The sequence below is a fragment of the Anas acuta genome, chromosome 20 (assembly GCF_963932015.1).
Source record: "Anas acuta chromosome 20, bAnaAcu1.1, whole genome shotgun sequence".
Taxonomy (NCBI): domain Eukaryota; kingdom Metazoa; phylum Chordata; class Aves; order Anseriformes; family Anatidae; genus Anas; species Anas acuta.
In genome coordinates, this window is record NC_088998.1 from 10,252,222 (window position 1) to 10,276,307 (window position 24,086).

Consider the following 24,086-nt stretch of genomic DNA (forward strand, 5'->3'; position numbering starts at 1 on the left):
TCTCACCTGAGCTTTTCCAAAAGAAAGGCTTGCAGCAATTCAGCAAATCCCGGATTTATTGTATTACGTAATAATGTTCCAAGTGACATTGTTTTGAATTACTGGAAGTTTGGTAGATGGCATGTTTGATCCCTGCAGTAACTACTCCCATTGTGAATTTGTGAATTGTGCAGAAGAGTTGGTTTCTCTCCTACATGTACACAGTTAGTCTGCTCTGAATTTTAGCTCATATTTATTTCTTCATGGAAAGCTAACACATCTTCAGTAGCAGCAATAATTATTCTAGAGCCTGAAAGTTACCAGTATCAAAACATTTTGGTGTTTTCATGCTCTTTTTCTCAGCGACCATTTAGTGTGTCAGAAGAGGCCCCGAATATTTGGATTAATGCATGCTTTGTAAATAGAGCACTCCTATTTGATGAAGTGCAGCTGGTATACACAGAGCCAGCTTGGCTAACCTGGTAAGTCAGCTAGATGAAGTTTAATTAAAGTTTTATGAAATGGTTTATACTGAGATGATCTTTAATTATGTCAGTGTTTCTAGATTAGAGTTTGTTTTTGTGGACTAAACAAACAGTAACAGCTATGGTTAGGTGAAATTATCATTATTCAGGACGTTGAGTTATTTATTTCTGAGGTTAAATGCCTGTGGTTTATAAACTCTGTCCTGAACTTCAACTTGTACAATCTGTACAAAGATTCCTGTCAGAAAAAAAAACAGTTGACAAAAGTGACTTGGCCTTGAAAAGCCTTTTTCCTAATCCTGCTCTGCTAAATACCGTCCAGTTGGAAGCGTTCTGGCTTGCAGCATGTCAGCAGAGATGTTCTGGAACCGTGTGTGTAACTTTCTCTGACTGCCACTGGAATTATTGTGGAGTTGGAGACTTGGGTAGAGAGGAGTAAACACCAGGGTCCCAAATGTGTAGGGAGCAGAAAGTCCTGTGGCCAAAGTTAGGCATAAACTCAGCTCCGGGTTCAGCTTGGTCCTTCTGTAAAAGTTCTGCAAAGGTGAATTTGTCTGCTCCCTGTCACTTGTAGATCAGGTGGATAGTTATCATTGCGTGCATTTATCAGTTCACAGTGTTGTGATGGTTTCAAAAAGATTCTGAAACAAGAAGGGGAAAACACAGATGCAGAAAGGGAAATGTAAATTCAGTCATGTAAATTCAGGTAGGTCCCTTGAGTTGCTACCTTGCTCCTGTGTTGGGCAAAGCCACTGCAGTCATGGGGTTGCTCCTCTCAGGGGAAAGAAGGTTGTGGCCATAGAACCAAAAACTTTTGCAGCATATGTATAATAAAATATGCAGCTTCCTCACATGTGGAATGATGAGCTAGGTCTCACGAGGCTGACAGCAGCATCTGGTTGGAGAATATTGTTTATTCACGTTGTGAAAGGAATCACAGTTAGGAACATACACCGTGCTTACAATTGCTCTCAGTAAAATAGCAATTGAATTATCTGCTAAAGGCTTAAAGATTAGACACGATGTTTTTGGAAGAGGGTGTGGAACAAGCTTAATTCCATAACTGCAGGAAATCCATTTTCTGTTCATTGTGACTTGCAGCAAACAGTTTGGTGGTTCAGAACTTCTAATGCTCTTTCTAGTACAAAGATAGCTGCTGGTGTTTGATGTTTTAACTTGTGTGAGACGTGCTGCCGCAGAGAGGAGGCAGAAAATGGATGTGTTAAATTATCATGAACCCCCGAGCTAATACGGTTTATTCTACTACAACTCGAAGTGATTAATTGAATAAATGTTTGTTTGAATCTTTAATTTGTCTATAAATATGGATAGTAATTAATGCGGAGGCAAGAAATTATCTTGAGAGTCACCTTGAGCAGAGAATAAGCATGCACGATGCATTCCTGGGAACCAGGAACGTGCTGATGGTATCCAACCTCTGCCACCAAGTGGCAGCGGGGTATCACTGCCCGGCATTGGCCCCAGCCAGAGGAGGCCTGGCAGCAGGGCTGCGCTGCTCAGCCTGCCAGCACGGCCGTGGTTTCAAGGGAAGAAGGGCATCGTGCTAAGGGGAAGACAAAAGCAGATTCTTTAAGCAAAAGTAGACCTGAAGTTTCAGAAGTTTTTCTCAGCGCAAAGCAAACACCAGCCTGCATGTGTGACTCTGACAGCTGCTGTTTTCTGCTTCAAACTTGTGCTGGGCGAGCAGCATTCAGTATTTTGCTCAGTGCAGGGTACAGACCTAATCTAGAGAGGCAGCAGAGTGGGAAGAATGCTTCTGGCTGGTGTCTGTTGAAATGGATTAGGAGAGATCAACCTGTAAAATGCTCAGAGGGTTAATCGTTTATCTACTGCCACTTCTGTAAACAGTCTTAATTTATATATATCTTATGACTATGTGTTCAAAATGAAAAACAGAAGAAATGGAAAGAAGGGGATGGGATTAAGGATAGACCAGAGATGGGAGCTTTTATACTGAAGGGATCATTTGGGTATGTGTATGGTACTTGTAGATTCATTCTAGGCAGAACTTGATACAGTGATTAATGTAGGTGTTAGCACCACTGCGTGTAATGCTGACATGACAACACTGGGAAAAAAAGAAAAAGAAAAAAAAAAACTTTTGTTTCCACATGACAGTAGAACTAGATCATATGAACGTTATGAGAGCTGATTCATTTCTGTCCTTCACAGAAAATGGCAGAGATGTAAATATTGAATTAGAATAGCAAGAGCAGTCATGCTTTTCAACAGAGTAGTAAAACTACTGATTAGAGCAAGTCCCAAAATAATCTGAACGGTTCTGGGGTTTGACATATGTTGTAAAACCACTGCCTGATGTGAAAAACACGGTGTGTATTCTGTATTTAAACACTTCGCATCTACAGTAGAGAGGCTGCTAGAGTGGTGAACAGGTTAGGCCTTGTAGGCTTATAGGTATAAAGTGCTTACGTGTTATGTTATTCTTGAACAGAATTTGGGCTAAATAAGAGTACAGCAGGATACAGGAGGAAGTTTTTGCTCACCAGCAGAGTGTTTTCTTCTGAGAGGGCTGCAGTCGATTTCTTGCAGCGAGGATGGGTACACAGATCGTCCCTGGGAACAGCAGCAGCCCGGTCAGCCAGAGCAAACCCATTGTAGGGCATTTTCCTGTCTTACCCTGGGCGAGGAGGCATTGCTGCACAGGGCTGTTTTTTTCCACCAGAATTCCTGTGTGCCCTCTGTTCAATACATAATTCAGACGCAATGCATAATTAAAGGACTATAAGGCAGCACTTACTCGTGTGTATTTAAATTACTTGGTAAGGCAGCGATGGTGTTCGCCGTGTCTGTGCTTTGCTTTGCCTGTTCCTGTAGAATGTTGAAGAATGGGAACCATCCAAAGTCCAGCATTTTCAAAGCTAGGAAAAAGCCCTAACTTTTTTTTCCACTTGAAGTGTAAAGTTCTTGCAGAACCGGTAAAAAACCCTGCACTGAACCACTTAGACTAGCACCCCTCCTAAGAAAAGCATCTAGGGAGTAGATGAGTGTGTAACATCTGTTGTCTCACAGCGGTCTGCAACGAAGAGTGGCTTACATGTGAAATGAAGAGGAACAAAGAGTCCTGCCTCTTGAACCTCCTCACTTCCTTTCTGTTCTGTTTCTCTTCGCTTTGGAGCAGAGGTTTGTGACTGATCCTGTTACAGGACTCAGTGGGCTGGGCTGGGAGCAGGGCTCTTTAAGGAAAGCATTTTTAGGTGCCCTGGGCCTTTTGTTTCAAACATTGGACAAGTAACGTTTCCTATATTTAATCACCATCAAGCAAAGTGATCGGATACAGACTATTTTGAGTGACTGATGTCTCTGCTTTCACAACCCATTCAGACCCCTATGAACAAGAAAGCCTCATTTCTTTGAACAATTCAGTATTGCCAAATATTTTGGTTTGTTTTGGCTGCTGGGATTGGGGATAAACTAGCACTGGGAAGATCTGTTCAGAGATCAGTCTGTTTAAACAAACAAAAATTCTTCAGACACTTGATGAAGATGTGGCAAATGCTGCTTCTCTGCTCTGAGCACCAGAAGATTAGGCTGTAACTATGAAGAAAACATCAGATACGTTGAGCATGAGGTAAAATCAATACCTGAAACGTAATTCAAAAGCAGAATTGAAAACTTAATGTCCTTTTATACTGCATGGCAGAAGTGTTCTGTAGTTGAACAAGTGACCATTCACAGTGGCGTTAGCAAAGGACATCCTGCAGACAGACTCAGTTGTAGCATCTTGTCATGTGTTTAATAGATAACCCAGTGTGTCCCTCTGTACTGCTCAGTTAAAACTTGATTCTGCACTTTGTGGTGCAGATCCATAGTCTTTATAGGCCATGTGGTTATCATAAAGCTTCCCATTATGTGCTGATAACATCAGTTATTTAGTTCCTTCCACTTAGAGGACGTTTTCACTTCTGTGCTTTCCATGTGTTGTTTTTTTTTGGCTGGCTGGCCATTGGCCTGGCCAGCCCTGTGCTATGCCGTGCTGTGCTGTGCCGTGCCCCACTTTCTGGAGTGGCAAACCTGTCCATCCCAGGACATCTTCCCTCTGAGGTTAAGGATTTAGGCTTATCCTATTGCTTGTCCCGACCTGGGGGAGCTGAGCCATTTTCCTGACAGATCATTGCAAGCAAGACTTCACAGCATGATAATCTCCAGCAGTGGGACTCTCACTTTTTTCTTTTTTTTTTTCCTTTCCTTTTTCACACTTTGCTTATGACACCTCCATCTGTTTGCTGTACTGTGCTTGTATAATTACTGTGAAAAAAATAAATGCAACCATGTCTTTTCTCTAGAGACAGAACAGATGAGATTAAAAGTTCCCACAAAGTTTACATTATCTGGTAGTTCTAATGCATTGAACGAGGCTTATTCAGGCCTTACTCTGTCTCTTAGTTATTTTTACAGCCTTTGGCAGTCTCATGTTTGTCAGGATCTACTGCAGTGTGGAAGGATTGAGCTTCCTGGCAGCGTAGTCTCTGTGGGCCTGAACCAAAGCCTGCTGTAATTGCAAGGGATCTTTAATTACTTCTCTGGCCTTTGAGTCAGATGGTAAGTGTAGAAGGCTCTTCAGTAACTAGCAGGCTTTTTCTGGTCCTTTGACTTCTACCCCTTGTCCTGTGAACACCTCAACATTTCTTTGTTACTTTTCTTTTAATCTTCCTATTTTAATATCTCTGCCTTTATGTTCCACAAGCTAAAGCTGCACAAACTTTTTGATGTGATTTCTGTGCACTCCAGCCCTTCCCCTTGCCCTCCACAGAAATTCAATCTGTTCTGGGCTCCATACTGAATGTCAGCACAAGAAATCCTGTCTGTTTTTGGCACCTGGGGGGGCTTTCTTCCAGGTGGTGAAGTTACAGGTTTGTACACCCTCAGGACAGAACTGGCTGGGGATACACATGCGTGCACACACACACAAAATACGTAATTATCTGGAGTCTCAAACTTGCTTGTGACTTGTTTCCTTTTTCCTTCAACCCCACTTCTTTCTTTCCTTTTTGCCCTCACTACTGGAAGTCCAAATTGTGGTCTTTATCCTGATACTGCATTAGGGAACTAGGGAAGAGGAATGCCATACTTCTGTGATTAATCTCTAATGGCAGGCAGTTGGGCATGTCTAAGTACTTTTTTCCTGTTTTTCTTCTGCAAATAGCAACTGCTTTCCAGGCAGGGAGGCCACTAATGCACAGCCTTTTATTGGGATGAAGATTCGCTTCTCTGCTCCCTCCTATTTTTTCATGGACTGATACTTGCATGCTAGATACCAACATGGCACAGTGCAACGGAAGGCTGGGACTGGAGAAATGTGTGGCCTAACAGGGGAGTCTGAACCTTCCAGTAGGCTGCCATGCTTTGGGCCCTACTCTGCTTTGAGAGCGGTCGTTCTGTAGAGAAACAAGCTGGGCAGCACCAAAAAAATGCACAAGCGAAGTGTTTCTCATCTATCAGAGGGTTATTTTTCTCTTAAATGTTTGTTTTACTTTTTTTTTTTTTTCCTTGTTCATTTTAAATAAGTTGCCTTGTAGATGAAAGGCACGATACACAGAAATTGAGAGACCAAAGAACCTGCAGAATAAGCCCTTTATATATCCATGGGTTTGTGCTGCTTCTCCCCGTGTCTGAATTCTTCCGCATCAGGAACTAATCCCAGTGATTCTGCATTGATGGAGAATTTTGAGCATGTGTTTTATTTTTCACAGAGGCTTCTGCATTTTAAAGCACGAGAGCTGGGCTGTGGAATGTTTTACCTCTCGTGTAGTTGTATGTAATTGTTCCTGAGCCGCCTTTTACCGAAGCAATTCACATCGGCTTAAGCACTTCCAATGGCTGAGTTAATATTCTCGAGCATGTTACCAGCATCTGTTCGGGGAGGTATCGCAGCTGCAGTTACGCCGGTGGAGCCAAGAGGGAGCCCTCCTGTGGAGCTGGGTGGTGAGCAGCCGAGTAGCAGCACTCCTAACGCCGTGGAAGCAGGACCACCGCAGCATGCTCATCATGTACTCGTCGGATAGGTTCGTGTGACCTGAACGAAGGTTTTGTGGCAAGGGATGGGCATTGCTGTTACGTTTAGCACGGGGTAGTCCACCTCCTCCTCCTCAACACTTTCATTTGAAAAAAAAAAAAAAAACTAAGTTTTTCTTGTTGTCGTTGCTTTTGTACCTTAGTAATTGTGGTTCTCCGTGCTGGTATACACAGCGACTGTCCTCTGGTGCGCTCAGCATCTATGCCTTGGTACAGTTTTCAGGAAATGATGTATTTTTTCCATATAGTGGTGATGTAGCAGGCCAGGAAGCAGGGATGTCATTAAGGAGTGTGTCAGTATACCTTTCTGCATAAATTGTTACCTGCTGGCTTATGCTATAGCTGCCGATCTCACAGGCTAGTCACGGAGCAAGGAGTTCTGGAAAGGCGCTGTGCCAGGAAAGGAGCTGCTGTGATTTCTGGAAGGAGTGCATTGCTATTGCTCTGCTGCAGATCAGAATAATTCAGATCATTATATGAAAAGTACAATGGTGAGAGGAGACACAATAACAGCTGCATCAAATATTGATAAAGTAGGATTATTAATTAGAGCAGGGGTGCAGGATTAAAATGTCCCCTGAGTTTCATTCCCCATTTGATATGAGAGCGTGGTTTTGCGGTCAGAGAATGGGAAGCTCAGGACAACTGGAATCTCTTCTCAGCTCTTCAAAGTGTTTGCTTAATGTCCTTAGTGGTTCGGTGGATATGTAATGCTATTGACCGGAGTTCTTACAGTTATGATATGCTCCTATGGTGGCACTGCTGAGAGCCAGCTTTACAGTGATCTTTCTGTTAGTGCAGCTTAGTCTGATGTATAGCTAATAGAAATGGAAAACACTTCTGAATAAGCTGGTAATCTGCAGTCCTGGCATCCTGCAGTCTCACACTTCTTCAACGAGCTCTGTTCTGTGAGATGGAGAAAACAAACTGGATCAGTACCATGGAGCAGAGAGCTTACACTGTCAGACTGTTTGGCCCTCTGGTGCAGAGCAGAGGACATCATTTCCCTTCTGACAGTGTGTGTAATGCTGATCTAAACAGATATCAAAGCGAGGAGAATGAATTAATTTTTCCAGTTATATAGCCCTTGTTTAAAAAAGCTTTCAAATGTCTTGCACTTGAAAAAGAAACTGTAGGTTAGAAATTAGATTTCCTTTTAGAACAAAGTCCTGATCTGCATTACTAATAACAGAGGAGGTTATTAAAATAGAAAGAATTTCCCTTTGATTTTCTTTTGAACAGCATCTGTATTCTCTGCATAACTGGTTCTTTTTTTTTTTTTTTTTTTCCTCCCCATACAGTTCTACTCCACCAGGGCAGCACAGTGAGGATTATTTTTCATCTTTAGGTTCTTCCTGGTTCTAACATACCTTGAAGAAATGGTTTAAACCTGTTAGTCTCACAGTTCTGTAAATTCATTCTTTGATTCTCATGTACTAACTGTGCATTCTTGGCACACTTCAATGCGTGTCTGGGTTGTAGCATTTTAACATACCCTGTGTGCCCCAGAGATTCAACAGATAAAATATCCAATCTTAAAGCAGCTTTTTTTTCTTCCTTTTTCCCTTGAGTGTTTCTCTTGCTCTCTCTAGAGCTATTAGATGTTCTAACTATGCACTTCAGAAGATCAATATGTTTTTGGTATTCACAGGCATTATCATTCTGAGACTGTACAACTAGGATGTACTCATCCTATTAACATCTGCTCAAAATTCCCAACATCCCACCGCAGCTAATAGAGAATGACCACTTTGTCCTTGGTCAGGCTCTGTGGGTTGGACACCTGACATCTGGCTGGTTGTCGCTGAGAGGACGGATTCCATCTCACTCTTCAGTTTGTTTTGACTTTTTTTTCTTTGCTCTTGGAAGCTCAGTTTCAGCTGAAGATGGATAAATGAGTGAGGAAGCATTGTGTCTATTGCTGCTGTGGCAATTCCTGTGTGTTGATGCCCAATAAGTTCTTCTGGTTCCTAAACCGTAGGTACTTGTTCTGACCGTACAGGGAGATTCCATCAGCCCATGAGGATGTGCTGATAATTGAAGTACCAATTCTGTTAAGCAGTAGAAAAAGACAGGAGACCAAGTCCTCTGCTGGGCAGAATCAGCAAATCAGCTAGTTTAATGGAGGGTTATGAGCTTTAAAGTCATAGAAAGGGGAGGAACCTTGGTTTTAACATCAGTGTAAACTCCAAGGGACCTGTGATGGTGGGAATACAAAGTGTCAGTTTTATGGTTTAAACAGAAATTGACAGTAGGGTTAAGTGACTGAGGGGAAATAAACAAGGAAATTGGAGTAAAGTATGTAGCAGTTTTGATGTATCTAATGGCCAGGAGTGGATTCATAATTTTAAATTCATGTTTATAGGAATGTTTCTTCTCATTCAGGAAGAAAACTGTAAACTGTTCCAAAGCAGAAAAACAATGTGGTGACATTCCTAGCTTTCTCCTGTGCATTTTGGTCATTCACATATTCCTGAAAGTTGGCTGCATTCACAAGAAGCATGCATTCCTGCTTTGGGTTAAGTCTGAGTGAGAAAGGGGAGCTCACGGTAATCATTACCTCGTTCAAGATTTCACGGAAGTAGCTGCATTCCCCGGGTTATAAGAGGAAATGTAACAGCCCTGACAATTGACAGTATTGCAGGTTGTCTTTCTATCTTTCTAAGCCAAATGAAATCTCTGAAATCTCAGAAATCCCAGGTGCTCTGTAATGATTAATCCCCATGTTACATCGTCTGGTCTGAATCAAAGAAAATGCAGAAGCAAAGAGAGCATGTTTTAACAAGCTTTGCAAAGGGAGGTGGAACCAGAACTGAAGAAATTTTCATTTAATCTCTTGTACTCCAAGTGACAGTGATTTTGTCTTTTTCTCTGAGGAGGTTTCGTCCTTACTTCTCAGGTTCCATTTTTTCCAGAGCGGTTGCCCTACTGACTTCCAGAAGTCAGATGAGCAGAAATAAGCAAGGTCCTTTGGTTCAGAGTCATGCATTAAAAAAGACTTGGGATCAAATGGAGTTTACATCTTCAACTAAAGGCGTTTTCTGAAAAGCATTGATGGGCCCTCACCAAACATCAGTGACTCACTGAATGTACAAGCTAAAGATCCAGAGATTGATCCAAATACCATGCAGTGAAACGAAATTTCTGTACCCGTTCTGCTATTACGGGAAGCTCAGCCATATATACTTTGGCTTGCCTTCTGGTTGCAGATACAGGAAACAAAATTTTTCTGAAGTCAAGTCCTTTAATAGAAAGAGGAGGAGCTAAGGCTGAATTGGAAGCAGAAAGAGTCATCGTTTGCCCAAACAGGAGAGCCAGGCTGGTGCATTCAGCCATTCCCAAAGCGAACGAGAATTAAATTGTCATGTTTGTGACTTCTGTCTCTTAAGGCATTCAGGCATAATAAATGATGCTGGCAACCTGGCCTTGGCATGGAAATCTTTCAAGATACAAGATGCTGCTTCTTGCTGTGATAAATATAGGGGTGACTTAGTTGCAGTGGAGTTTCTCAGGGAGAAAATGGATAGTGTTCCAATAAGCTGTCAATTATCATGTTTCTTTCCAGAGATATGTATCATTGGTGAATGGCAAGGCTGAACTGGCATCAGTTCAGATTTAAAGTGATAGAATTCTTTCCATGTTTCTTGCTGTAGTTCTTGGGAAGATTCTGGATCCATCCTCTTGAATATTTTATATACAACCTCAGAAGAAGCCTTCCATGTCTCCTGTCAGAGAGGTGTCTTGCTGCTTGTTCTTGCTCTTACTGAAGCAATCATACTTCTGATGTAGCTACCATTGTGCTTTAACAAGGATTTACCAGGGCTCTGTTCCTACGGTTGTGTTCAGAAGTATGTTGGAAGAGTTGAAAATGGTTCCCAGTGTATCTGCTTCCATCTGCTGAGGTCACTTTCTACTGGAAGTTTTTGAGCATTCATATGGAGATGGACTCTTCTGCTTCAGACTCTGCTGCTGCTGCTTCCACTTCCCACGCCTGAAGCCTTTGACGATGCAGCCACAGATCGGATGGCTCTTGGTGCATGAGCAACAGAGTCCCTCAGCTTAAAATGTTCCGTTTAATAAAACGCTCGGTCAGACACCCAGAACTGCCGCACTCCCTCGGATTCGGTGCGTTGTCAGCACCGCTGGTGCACTGCACAGCCTCACTTAGCTGCCACGCCTCCACTCACCCAGTGTAGCACAAAGCAGTAATGACTTCATGCAGTGCAGTGTGCTGGGTCCTTAAAGGTTGGTTTACATCACGGTTGTATTTCTCAATTATAAATCAGGATTATAGAGTGTGTTTTAATTCAGCATGCTACTGCAGCTTTGTTTTCCTTTTGTTCAGTCCACGAAGTAGTTTTTGTTTCCAACATACTGATGGGCTCCTGTGCACATCCAGCACACCAGTTACCAGAGCCAAGGATTCAAACACCTGTGAGCAGATCATGGGCACCTTTTAGCAGAGCCTCAGCAGGGCTTTGTTTTGCCTGCTGTTGTAAGGCACAGAGTAGGAAATACACACAAACTGCTCCCTAAGAGAAGTGGAACAAACTAGAGCTTCTCTTGGGACAGAGAAGTGCTGAAGTCCTAAAAGCTTCAGCCTACCTGTATCTCTGGTCCAGTTAGGCAACTAGTAGCAAATAAAAATATTTTCAGAAAAGGATTTGAGGGATTAAATGAGGGATTTTCTCTCGCCTCTTATTGTTCTGATATGACATCAGTGCCACCAAGTTGGTCATCACCAAAACATTTCTATAGCAGAAGAAAACAGGAGTGCTAGCTTATGTCCTTATTAAGTTAATTTTGCTTAGATAATTCTTTTTTACTTAAATAGAGATGTACATGTACAGAGGAGGTCTGGAAGCATCATTGCCACTGTGATGACAAGATAATTCTTCAGGTTCTAATTACAAAATAAATTCAGTGTTACTGATACTGGGATGCAGCACCGTTTGAGGATCATGAAAACACACTTGAATGCTGTCGTGTTGACAGTTGTGTAAAGCTCTGTATTTGTCATTCTTGAAATTCGTTAAGCAATCTGACAAATGGATGGTGATGGAGATCACAGGGTATGGCATCTCAGCAAAATGAAATGTCTCTGCCCACATGCCAGTGCATACTGCAGTAATCCTTGTGAGACTTGCAGACCCTCTTATCCAAGCGATGGTGGATCCAGCAGCTGTTGCACACGCCGTATAGGTACGGCCATTCTTCTGGGGCAGCTCGGAAGAAGAAACAATTGACTCAAATGGGAGCTCCAGTTAGTGAACTATTCTTAAAATAGAATGTAACTTAGGAGATGTTTGCTGCTCCGTCTCACTGTGGCTCAGTCAGTGGTTATAATGATATTGATGGCCTAGAAAGTCATGAGTGTGCAGGCCTGAGATACTGAGAGAGCTGGGCAATGTCCCCGGCTTGTGAGTGGAAAAATGTGTCTTCATGGTGACAGGCATGTCTGTCTAGTTACCTGGGTTAGAATAGGAGGTGGTGAGAATATTGAATGGAGTGTTTATTGAGATGCAAATGTGCAAAAGAGAGCCCCACATCTTTGTCGTCCTGGAGAAAATGACTCACTCCTCAGCATTTGGCACATGTGAGGTCTGCATCCATTCTACTCCTTGCTACCGACTGTGGTAAGAATGCACATTATGTGGAGCCCCAATTGCAGAGCATAATGTGTGCATGAAGGCTGTGAGAGATCACAGAGATTGCATCTGGAAGGAAAATGAGGCAGTGCTTGCTGATTTATGCAGCTTTCAGAGGTGTAATTTCCATGACACACTTGTCAAACACTGTGCAGCAGGCCTTTGAGGCCAGGCTGCCTCAGAGCACAGCAGCTCTGCATGCTCACACAGTGCAGCTAGATGCAGTTGTTTTTCAGGTCCAGCTGGGAGCTTCCCCAAAGTTCCCTTTTCTCCACCCCCTGCTTTGACCTCCACAAAGTGCTAAATTTTGCATTAAAATGTTCCTTTCCCCCAGACTCCGCTGCAGAGATTACTTACTCACTCCTTTCCTTTGGCTCTGATTGCAGGTTGCACTGCTTCTGGCTGAGCATTTAACTCTTTCCCTGGAGCCTGCTGAGCCCCTAGGGAGCACTGGGACTCCAGGGTTGCCAACAATGCAGACAGTTGCAACAAACATGCTGATCGATCTAGGAGGGTGCCTCTCAAAGCTGGATTTTGGCTGGCAGATCAGAACGCTGCCCGGCACTGCCCTCTCGTGGCCCGAAAGGCTCTCTCCGGGCAGTGCTGGTCGTGATAAAAAAAAAAAAAAAAAAAAAAAAAAAAAGACATTTCATTTACAAGCGTGTTGGATCATTTTGACAAAAACAGCAGCAAAAAGTCCTTGTAATACTCACCTTCAAAACCCTCTTGGATCCAGGCAGCATACTGGACGCATGCTTCTCCCAGCTCTAGCACTTTACATACAGAATATCCTCCTGAGAGGTGTCCAGGCAGTTAGCTGCTGCCTGTTAGCTGCTCAGCGTTCTCATCTCCTCGTCTGCCAAGAGAGGCCTCCTGGAAGGGGTTCGCCTCCACTGATGCAGCTGTAAGCAGTGGAAGAGGATCAAAGGGGCTTCAACTTGACCTGTGGCACTCCAGCAGAGTCTCACATAGATCAAAAGAGACGTCCATGGCTAGAGCCTGACTTCTGTAACTTCTCGTGGAGATAACTTGGCAGAAGCTTGGCTCTGTCTTTACGATGGCCTAGGCTGCATGTAATGTGAATGGCCTCGCGCACTGGAGGGGAAGCCATAAAGTGTTGTGTGTGTGCTGGATATCCTTGTTCCGGTTCTTCCAATTTGTTCTTTTCTGAAATGAGACATGTCTTGGGGATCTCTGCACAGGCAGCTGATGCTGCAAGGCAGAGGAGGTGATTCCAGGCTTCAGGCACTCTGCTTCCATTTTGTCCCCTCAAATACTAACCTCAGACCTTCCGTAGTCTGCAGACAAACCGGGGGGGTCTTCCCAGAACTGGGCGGTAATGCTGATTAGAAGAACTTAGGCTTAAGATGTCACTTCTCTTAAGAGGACCTGGTGTTGTTCCAGTTTCTCAGTTAAAGCAGGATTTCACAGAGGCTTTCTTGCTAGTTTGTGCTGTGAGTGCCAGGAGTCCTTTCTGTGTTTGAGCCAGTCTCTGGTGTGTCACAGGACTGAGAGTCTGCTGCCACAGGATGGCGCCTGCTGGCCGGGCTTTCAGGGCTGCACGTATGGGAGGAGGCAGACCACACACCTACGTGTGACTGTGTGCTATATTCAGTCCTAACTCACACAGATATTTCCGATGAAATTCCCATACGTGTTTGCTCTGCCTTTGTTTTACAGGTCTGCTCCTCTGCCTTAACACCGCAGTTTTATCTGAAATCAATTGCTGTGTTCAGGGAAGTGAGACTGGGTCAGAAACTCTGACCATTCATATTTCTACATGTCTGTATGTCTTGAGAGTGTAAATTTTGTGTGGTTGTTCCCAACTTTGAGTAGCAACTTCGAGGTTTTGATTTGCAGACAAAGCTTGGTTCGTCTGCCGTGTGGGTGTTGCAGCGGGTCGCGGTTCTCTGTGCTGCTTGGCACCGTCCTGCCGCGCTGCAGGCTGTGCCTGCTGGCGTTGGGCTGACAGCGCTGCTGGTACAGGAATTTCGTTTCAACTCCTGTTCTCACACAGTGGCCTTTGCTTGAATTCATGCAGTGCAGAAGGGACATCTAGTGGCCAAATGGAAAAGCGGTGACATGAATTCTAAGGGTAATTGTTATTTGCAAGAAAGAGCGAATTTTGAGAGACTGGGCCCCCGACAACCCTCAAGCATTACATCACTGTAAGGTCTTTGAACCCTTCCGTATGCAGAATTGGCCTGTGGGTCTGTAAACTTGAAATTTGAGAACTTTAAGTCTTTTTGAATATATCTGGCACTTCTCAGATGTGATTGAGAGCAGAGGAGTGTACCAAAGCAGTAATTTTTTCTCACAATTGTTTTGAGTGGAACTGGACATTTGCTTCTTAACCAGCTTAACTTCCCTTGTACCAGGCCTGCAGTCACTGAGGGTTGTGCCTAATAACACTCAGAGGAAGCTGATGAAAAAAATTAGAAGATTCTGATCCCGTTAGATTGCATCGCTCAGTTCAGAAAAGCAGAAATTTTTGTTCAGTGAGGTTCCAGAACTGGAAGGAGGGAAGGTGAGGTTCTGTGGCAAGTACCTCATGTGCATAGAAAGGAGGCATGGATGGCCCTGTTCTTACCAGCTTCTGTCTGTGGTACTGACTGTCACCTCACACGTGTAGTCTCTAGTATCTGGTCTGTAATTTTAGCACTATTTAAGCCCTGTGTGAGGAAAAATAGTGCAACCATGCCACCTTGCATAGTTCTTGGAATGGAAAGCACAGGCTGTTTTGCTCTGGTACTTTGCTGTGCATTCATTGTGAACTGTTCATGGAGAAATGTGTAAGATTGTTTTCTGAAAAGTGTGCAGAAAAGGAGGTAATACAGAAAACAGCAAGGTTCTGCAGGGTACCCCAGACCTTCTCTCTCCTTTTCCCTAATCCAGCTTGCCCGCTGCTGCCCCATTTTCCTGGCATGCATTTCCGGCTTGCAAAGTTCCCTGCCTGCTTGCTGAGAATAGAAGCCTCGCTGTTACGCTGTCCTTAAGTCTCTCGTAATGAGTGTTACACAGACGAAAGCAGCTGTGTCCTTTGGCTCTAATTTTAATACTATGTTAAAGAGCAGATTATACTGGCGTTGGGCTGCAGCAGTGCCGAGGTAGCACAAACCATGGCCAGTGTGGGGAAGGCTTTAGCAAGGATGACTAAGGACTTGGAGCTTATTCTTTAGATAACAAATCCACCCAATTGTGCTCTTTCTTTGGAAATGTAGTCAAGCCTAACAAATCAGGGCCTTAACAGAGTTGCATTAAAGTCCTTTAATTGGACTAAGCTGGTTAATACCTGCACTGGTTGCTGTATGCCCCAGGGCCCAGCACAGAAGTGGTCTGCCATTTATGCTGGCAAAATCCCATACAATTGCAAGCGTGACTGTTGAAAAATTAAATTCTAATATCCGCATAGGTGGATGCCGGATTAAGGTATTTTACTTAGGATAATGAAGCAGATGTCTTGACCTATGCAGGCTTTGGTAGCTTGGGCTAAATGAGCCTTAAGTCCCCGCAGACCTCTTAGATGTGCTACCAGTTAACATTGTCTGAAATGTACTGAGGGACACCAGGAATGTTCCTCTCAAGTTTTTTTAATTGTTCAGCCTCTGCTAAACTGTTCTGCTCTTTGAGTCTAGCTGGCAGGTACCAGGTCTTCAGGAGTCAGTGGCTCCGACAGGGGTGTCAGGACCCCGCCGCAGTAGCACGTGAGACCTTAGCCTCTGGGGGAAGGCCTCTACCAGTTGGTTACACTGCCTCTGTTGTATGAACAATGCATGGCCTGCAGGTAGACACGAGAACCAGCAGTTACTGTGGGTAGTTGTGGAGCATTGCAGTATTCAGCTTGGAGAAGGGGCAGTGTCTGGCGGAGGAAGAGCGGTGCTCCTTGCAGCGTGGCCGTGCAGTGGGTTCGCATGTATTGCTTTGACAAGGCAAGCTCTTGGCAGCATCATTCACCCAGGTGAGGCAAAAAATTCTGGGCAGAAAGATTCTGCACGTGAGTGCTTGGTTACGTCCCCTGGCAGCAAAATGAGAATCTACGGAGGGAGAAATGAGTTCCAGATGGCTGCTGTAGCTGGCAAAAAAAAAACGATGCTGAGGCTGGTCTTGAGAAAACAGAGCGGAGACACCAGAGCTGGCAGTGGGGGCAGGGTGGTCCAGATAAGGTTGATTACACGATGCATCATCTGTGGAGCGATCTGAGGCAGGGTAGTGAGGTGAAGCATTTGTTACCAAACTGTGGTGTGCCGCTGGTGAAAATGCCCGTGCTGTTGTTCTGCCTTCGCTGAAGGTAAAAACAAGGTGGTAAGCAGCCACTTCCCCACACTGGCCATCAGCCTGGCCAGTGTAAATTGCTCAGTGCAGGATTCCTGTTGCTTTCATCAGATTCTTGGGGGGTTGCCTTTATTTTTTTCCTGCCATAAAAGGTCTCACAGTGGACAAACATGGCAGTAATGGCAGAAGCACAGGGCAGTCTCACAGCTCTGTCTGAACCCCTGCTGTAGTTTCGCATACACCTTTGTGCACAGCAAACGTCACAGAGACCCTGCCAGAGGCTGACCCCTAGTTTTACCTTTGCTTTTAGTTTTAGCTTTAGAATATACGGAGCACTGACTGCAACTTGGAAGCGTGTTTATTTTGTTCCACATTATCCTGCATTTTTAAGTTAAAATTGGTGAAGGTTTGCATGAACCTGAGCTTGCTCTGGGGGTTGTTGAATTCTTTACCTTGATAGTTTGCAGCTGGGACCTATTTGTGGTACTGATAACCTGTATTTAATGGTAGGACACCTGTGGGAAAGAGCCCATGGTTTAGTACAGAACTTGTCCAAAACAGGAACTATTTTTTCATCAATTTCTGCACTTGCTTTCCAAGTCTGGCACAGGTATTGTTAAGAGTTTGGAAAGGAAGAGAACTGATGAAGCACTGCAATGGATTTGCAGCACAGGTCTGTCCGCGCCGACTCCTTGCTCTCTTTCATGCTGCTTTTTTAAGCTCGTACGGCATCTTACCTGCCTTCTATTTTTAGTTGTCACTGGAGGGGTGAGGCAGTGTACGTAATTCTCATTAGGGTTAATTTAATCCAATTGTGATGTGGATTTGAGGTACTTAGGAGGTCACAACTGAGCGTGAGCTGTGTCTGCTTCCAGGGGCTCCCAAAAAACGATGGACCCTGACAATTTTTTCTGCTTGTAAAACTCTAAGCACATGCATGTAAATGTGGGGGTGTGATCTGGTGCTTGTGTTACACGGCCGTGTCTGTTGGTCTCTGTGACCGTTCCCTAACCAGAGAAGAGGGCTCGTGTACGTCTCAGGGGTTTGTGTGCTTCGGGGGCTCACAGATCTCACGAGGCAGCCGTGAGGACTGATGTCTCTGCTCTTTGGAATTACTAGTGAGCTTTTTGTGTCTTTTGGCTTATATTCTCTTTGGACAAGTCATCCCCTTCTGGAAGGTCCTTGTTGGTCCTCACCTGCAACAGTGGACGGTGCCTGAGACAGCACCCGCACCCACCCCCAGCGCTGGGCTCCTGTCCCAGCCGTGCAGCTCCCAGCTTCGTGTCCTTCCTCAGTCCGGGGAGTGCAGGGGAGCCACAAGCCGGGGCCACCCGCGGGGTCCTGCCCCTTCTGGCCTCCAGCAGCGCCGGGGTGCCCGTGGGGCCGGAGCTGTGCCCCCGGCAGTTCGCTCCAGGCGATCCAGGCAGCGTTTTCCCTGTGCTCGGCAAGGCAGCGGAGCGCTGCAGGGCGCACGGGGACTCTGTCCACAGCCATAGTGCTGGGCCCGCTCCGGCACAGCATGGACATGGACGGGGTGCCGCAGAGCCCGTGATGTAGGGAGAGCTGCTGTGCCTGACCTGCAGCCGCCGGTCCTCCCGGTGGCTTTCACGACAGCCACGCGTAGACTTGTCATGGAATTAAAGAAAACTACATCCAAGGTGTGCAGCGCTGCGCTCCTGCTGCCACTTTTCCTCCTGTTTTGGGGTAAGTTTTTGTCTTCTGTGCCTGATTCTTACCCAGATAATGTGCGGTAACTTTAGATTAGGTCTGTGATCTGTGCTTGTATTGCAAACGTAACTGAACGAAATGCCACTGTCATGGTTAGATTGGGAGCCTGAAAACTTCTTGTCAGGAAGATAAAAGACATTTGATTCTAGATAAGCTTTTCCCTCTATTTATTTCTTGTCTCCTTTTGTCCTTCTCCCTATGCACTTGTGAGTGCATTTATTCATTAGAGCTAAAAGTGTGTGCACTTTCGTGTAAAGAAGTACTCAGCTATTGTAATAACCACTTGCTCCACTGAAAAGTTCTAAATTTCACAGCTGTGCCCACATAGAAGAAACACAGCTTTATTCCCAGTCTGTATCCTTCAGAAATATGTCAAGGCAAGAGAGGAGTGTATCTAGGGGAGTACAGCAGTACATTCAAGTGTCAGGTATCTCTGGTGCAAAGTGTGGAGGAAGAAGACAGTGCATGAGTTTTCTCTTAGAGATGTTGAGGAAAGTAGATCTGTCCTGAAAGTGCAAGAAGTGATGAGGTAACAGAAGAGCTAACGAGGTGATGAGGTAACAACATTGCTGCTTGTTGTTATTGGTCGGTTGCTTGCTTTTTTTAGTATTTTCTTCCACATTGAAAACTTACTTTATAGCCACAGAACATACTTGAGCATACTGGGGTCCTGCAGCTCCAAAGCAATGTGTCTTTGGGCTTCAGAAGTCACCGTTGTATATAATTCCTTATGGTCCCTAAAAATATATATTTGTTTCTTCTGGAATTGGGTGCTTGGAGATCTGCTGGGCCTAGGCATCTGTTTTAGTCATCTAGGGATTATAAGGTCGTGTCAGGAACATGTCCAACCTTTTACTGGAAAATATGATTGGGATTGAACAGGCCTCCTTATGCTCTTCTCAGCACCGCCAGGCCAATACATGTATATACAAGTCCTCTTTGGTTGCCACTCAGATAGAACAGCAATGAACAAGGGTGTGAAAAAGTAAAGATAAAATTACAATCAAAGTGCCTTCTCTGTGCTCATACCTGCTGGATGCTGCATTTGGGTGTTTCTTGCACTAGTGGGTGATGTTTATGGCCTTTTTCAGCTTTCTTTTTATTCCCCAACAATTTATTTTTTCTTCCTCTGAAGCCTCCCTAAATTGACTTTTCTGTGATCACCTCCAACCATGAATATGAAAGTCGAACTCTGTTGTTTCTGGGTTCTTTTTTTTCCCTCCTACCAGCTTCTTTGTGTGGTGGGTTGGCTCCAAGTGCCTGGAATTCCTCTGGCCACAGGGAAGCAGCAGGACTGTCTTTTGTATCTAGTAACCATAGCTACTGGTTTGAAGTGGGAGGCAGTCATGGAGCCTTTGTGCTGTGCAGGGAAGGCCGGCTAGGCTGCACAGACCCCGTACGTGGCTGCTGGAGTTGGCATGGGCTTGGGGGTTGGTGCTGTTTGGCCACTGCACCGATAACTTTCCTCTTCTGGGTGAAGCTCTTCTCTGGAACAGTATTTTCCTGAGAATGTCCTTTTCTTTTGGATGGTGGATGACATACCAACGTAGCCAGTAAAGCTGAAGGCAAGCCCAGGTTTCCACACTTGCTCCTATTTTGCAAGGGGAGTTCAGCCAGGTTTTACCTGTATGACTGGTGGTATTTATGTGGCACCTGTAGAGCTCTTAAGGCCATAAGGAAATGCCTTTTCTTGCCCTCGTGAGGCATAGGACTACGTTTGTGATTTCTAATGGGCTGAGTCAAAATACCATGGAGGCACAGAATGGCCAAATTATCCAGTTATGGTGCTGGTTATCTCAATGGCCAGTTGCAAGCTGTAACTGCAAGACCACCCGGCTCCCAGATCCACGCTATCTCCAGTTGTTTAACATAAACTCCGGGGGGAGAGTGGAGGAGCCTCCGCGTGTGCCTGCACTTTTAGTGCTGCTTGCTGCGTAATGGGCAGGACGGCTCTCAGCCTAAGGTGTGTTGGAAAGTAGATTCTGGAGAGCAGAACCAAGTGTCTACTCCTCTCTGTTTCCACAACTCCAGGCAACAACAAGCACAGTAACTCACATACCTTTGGCCTGTAAAATGCTTTGGGTGCCTATTGAGAGAGAACACGTGCAGACAAAACTTTTTTTCTGGCAGTTTGCTGTTTGCTCTAACGCGAGCTCTTGAGATTAGCTGGGACATCCAGCCAGTTTAAGCCTTACGCTCTTTTAAACACGGAAACAAAGAGATGCAATCCTTTCAACTCTGTTGATTGTCAGTAAATTTAAATTAGAATTGGAAATTAAAGCTTATGACTCATTTTATTTAACTGGCCATGCAGGAAACCCCCGTCTCAGTATTTGATCTGTGGAAATGGCTGAGAGATCAGAGAAGTGTAAGCCATGAAGGTCAGCTTGGAGGAGTGTTTATGGAGGGGAAATACGGGGATGTTGTAAGAACAGATCAAAGAGTTACTGTGGCAATATATGCAACGCTATCAAACCCATTTATTTATAGCCTGTGTCTTTCTCTAGGTTCCAGAGGAAAGATAGTGGGAGGTACATCTTCATAGCTGTGTTAAAACATCAAACAGGTCATAAGAAAGATGGCCATTTCCTCGTCAAACAGGAGAAGGAATATCAGTTAGGGAATACTTCAGGTCAAGTGAAATCAGTGCCAGTTGCTGGCATTTCCTAAGCTCGGCAGTGGTCTCAGAGAATGCCAGGGCCTTGCTTTCTGGTGCTGGTATTACTAGGAGCACGTGCTTTGACTGTGCCCAGGGAGAAGGGGCTTAATCTCACTCTCCCCCATGCTAAACACCTCAAAATTTAGCTTGTATTGAGGATGGCAGCGTTCTGCTGTGCCAACAACAACTTCTAAGGGCCTAGGATGCAAAAAGCACCTGAAGAGGGGCAGTGTGCCCCCAGGGCAGGTAAACTGAAGGCTCTTCCTAGGGAAGGACTGGGTTTTGTCAGGGAAGGTCGCTGCCTTCCCTGGCAGATAGGCTCGCCCTCTGCAGTTAGCAAGCCTGGGGGGAGGGAGGGCAAGCAGCAGCAAAGCCCCCCTCAGCCTGCCCAGGCCTCCTTGTGCTGTGTGGGACCTGGGAACAGGCAGTGGTGTGCGCCCTGTCACTAATCCCAAACACTGACCAGGACAGGGAAAGATCAGCAGAGGTCGGCAGGGATTTACTAATATAAGCACATGCCTTCCTGTTGGCATGGAAACCCAACTCTTTCCATTCCTTCAGTGGGTGACACAACTGCTAACTAAGCTCTCGGGTACCCGGGGTGGAGGGCTCCTCTCTACCTTCGGCCTCGCTGCCTTTCCCCAGCAGGCAACGTGCCAGGGTGGTCAGCAGGAACCCTGCTGGAGTCACATCGGGGTGGGCTCCTGAGCCTTCACCCCTCAGGCTCTTGAGGGTTCCTTGAGCTTAGCCGTTGCGGTGCAGCCAGGGGCTGCTGCTGGGAAGGCTGCTTTTCTCTCCTCTCTGTTGTAATCTGTCTTTTTTTGAGTTGTTGTAGTGAGCGGGCGGGTGAAATCTGCCTGAAGGAAGCCCTTTTCTCCACAAGGCTCCCGAACCTTTTTATGAATGATGACAACCAGAGGGGGTAAGATGTAAAATAGCATGAAGGCCAAGGAATTCAACAGGGCAGATCCATGCACAAACATACGTAATGCTCCATGTACGGATTGTAACTTTGGAAACAGAAAGTAAGACTTGTAAGCATGAAGTAGTCCTTTCCCAAAGTACATCATTAAGAGAATATGCCTAAATCCTATCTGATGCAAGTGGCATAATAGAAAACAAAAGTGCTAATTTAGGAGATGAAGTGTGTAAACTCTTTTCTCCCTGCTGTAGGAGCCCTGCTCCTCCAGGAGCTGACTGTACGTTCCCGACCCGTGCTTGGCGTGGGACCTGGGTGAGGCTGTTGGTGCCTCCTGGAGCCTGGTTCCCTGCCAAAAGCCCTGCAGCTTCCCCATGGCATTTCACATCCCTGCTGGCCTTCTGGGAGAGGGAGGCTGAGGGGGATGACAAAAGTTAGAGCCATGCAGGCTAGGTTCTCATCCTTTTGTCTCAAAAAGCCCCACTTCAAATTGACCCAAAGGTAGGAAAGACAATTCCTTCTATCATTAGTGCTCCCATAATTAGGCCAGGTAAAGTACCCAATCTGACGTTACCCTGGGCTCCAGTGCCTACCTTCTGCTGGGCATTGTCTGTTTCCGGAGATGATTCAGGCCTCTGGGAATGCTCAAAGCCACAGCTGGCAGGTGTAGAAGAGGGCAAGTTTCACATCCTGGAACTAGGGAAAATGCATTTGGTAGTGTTGGTATGAATCCAGAAACAGGAACAAAACGCACCCTTTTCTGTGACCACCTCTCCTTGTGATAGGCAGCTGTGATACTTATATTATGTGCAGAAATAAAGCACGTCAGAGAGAGGAGAAAAATCTAACTTTTAAATTCTGTAATACCTCTTGACGCAGAGCATTAAAGGCTTGGAATAATTTAATCTTAGAGGAGACTTGTGAGAATGTGTAATAGTATCTATTGTATAAGCTGGGCAATCTGATAAGGAAAATGGAATTGGCCTGCCTAAGCTCACATCGAGTTTTTGCCAGGCCAGGTAATAATTTTCTGGCATCCTGACTCATAAGGCATTTGTGTCTAGGATTGGGAGCATTAGTAAGAGGTGGTCGTCAGGTGAAAACGTGCTGGGTGCAGTGCACATGTGTGCACAGGTGTTCAGGGAGGTGCCGCTGACTGCTTGGAATTTTCTAGTGTGTGTTGAGATGATGTTGTGCCATTTGAATGAAGCATTAAATATAATTAAAAGCCAAACAAATGACAGTAGTCACATGTCAGTGCTGTCCTTCAGTGTGAAGAAGACAAGACGGTCTCTGGGCTGATAACCTAACACAGCCACTTCCCTGATGGAATTTTAAGTGACTGCTAAGAGCACCTCGAAGGTAGTTATCAGGGAGGCATGATATCGTTGTCAGTGAGTACGTGCTAGAGTGCCAGTTAAGGGGTGCCTTCAGCTGGTAGTGCTAACAAAATACCAGAACGGAGGGCAATCTGTGAAAGAAGTCACTTCACTGCAACTTGTGGGCTTTAAAAACAAGATTGCCCTGTATCTCAGTAATTGCTGATTTCTTATTTTATAGATATAAAGCTGGCTGTTGCAACTGCCCTTTGACAAGAATATTTAATAAAGATATAAAGTATAAAACTATTAAAGCCAATTATTAAAGCCCAGAAAAGCAGCTCATTTGCCTTAAAGTGATACAAAAGGTCACAAACCCCCTCTTCTAGGGAAAACCTTTGTCAGCTTCTTTTAAAGTGCAAAACCAGACCTATCCTGACAGAGCTCAAGGAATGCTTTATATCTGACTCTATAGCCTTTGAAGTTCCTCTTAATCCACCCCTAAATGCCTGGAACATATTCTTCAAAGAAACTGTGTCTTCTCCAGTTTCATTCCAGCGTAGAGCTGCAGGATGGCATGACTGCAATATAGTGGTCATTGTTTTTCCACTTTAAAACATCACTGATTTGTATGTTCTTGTGAAAGGTAAAGGAGAAATCCTGAATGTCACTGTTGAACTAGCAACAGAAACTTGTTGTGGAAAGCTGTAAACTCCAGTGACTTCTTTTGACTTTATTTTCACAATTGTCATAAAACAGCATGGTCTGAAGTGTCTGCTTTTACAGTCACATGGATGTGGTGCAGCAGGAAACGCTAATTCATTTGTTATGCTTCATTAGCGTTTGTTGCATATTCATATGCAATTCACATTCACGTAGTAATTTATTCCAAAATTTAGAGGAATTACTGTATGCCCTTGGGCTGATTGATGAAAATATCAAAAACTGAGCTAAAAAAATCAGACTTGTTCTCAGTGTAGGTGGCAGCCTCCATCCTTGACACCCGTTCAGGACACTGGATTC

At 44.9% G+C, this 24,086-nt stretch overlaps 1 protein-coding gene across 3 annotated transcripts in view; it reads left to right on the forward strand.

The window, feature by feature from the left end:
• CRB2 (crumbs cell polarity complex component 2) overlaps positions 1–24,086 on the forward strand; it is a 65,399-nt gene that overhangs the window by 9,421 nt on the left and 31,892 nt on the right. The window contains exon 1 of one of the 3 annotated variants that reach the window (XM_068657012.1): positions 17,134–18,142. The exons of 1 other annotated variant lie outside the window; for it this stretch is intronic. In XM_068657012.1, the coding sequence (XP_068513113.1) occupies positions 18,070–18,142 (73 nt within the window). In that variant the 5' untranslated portion in view covers positions 17,134–18,069. Of the gene's footprint in view, positions 1–17,133; positions 18,143–24,086 lie in introns of those variants that run through there. One more of the 3 variants, XM_068657011.1, reaches the window with a different exon arrangement.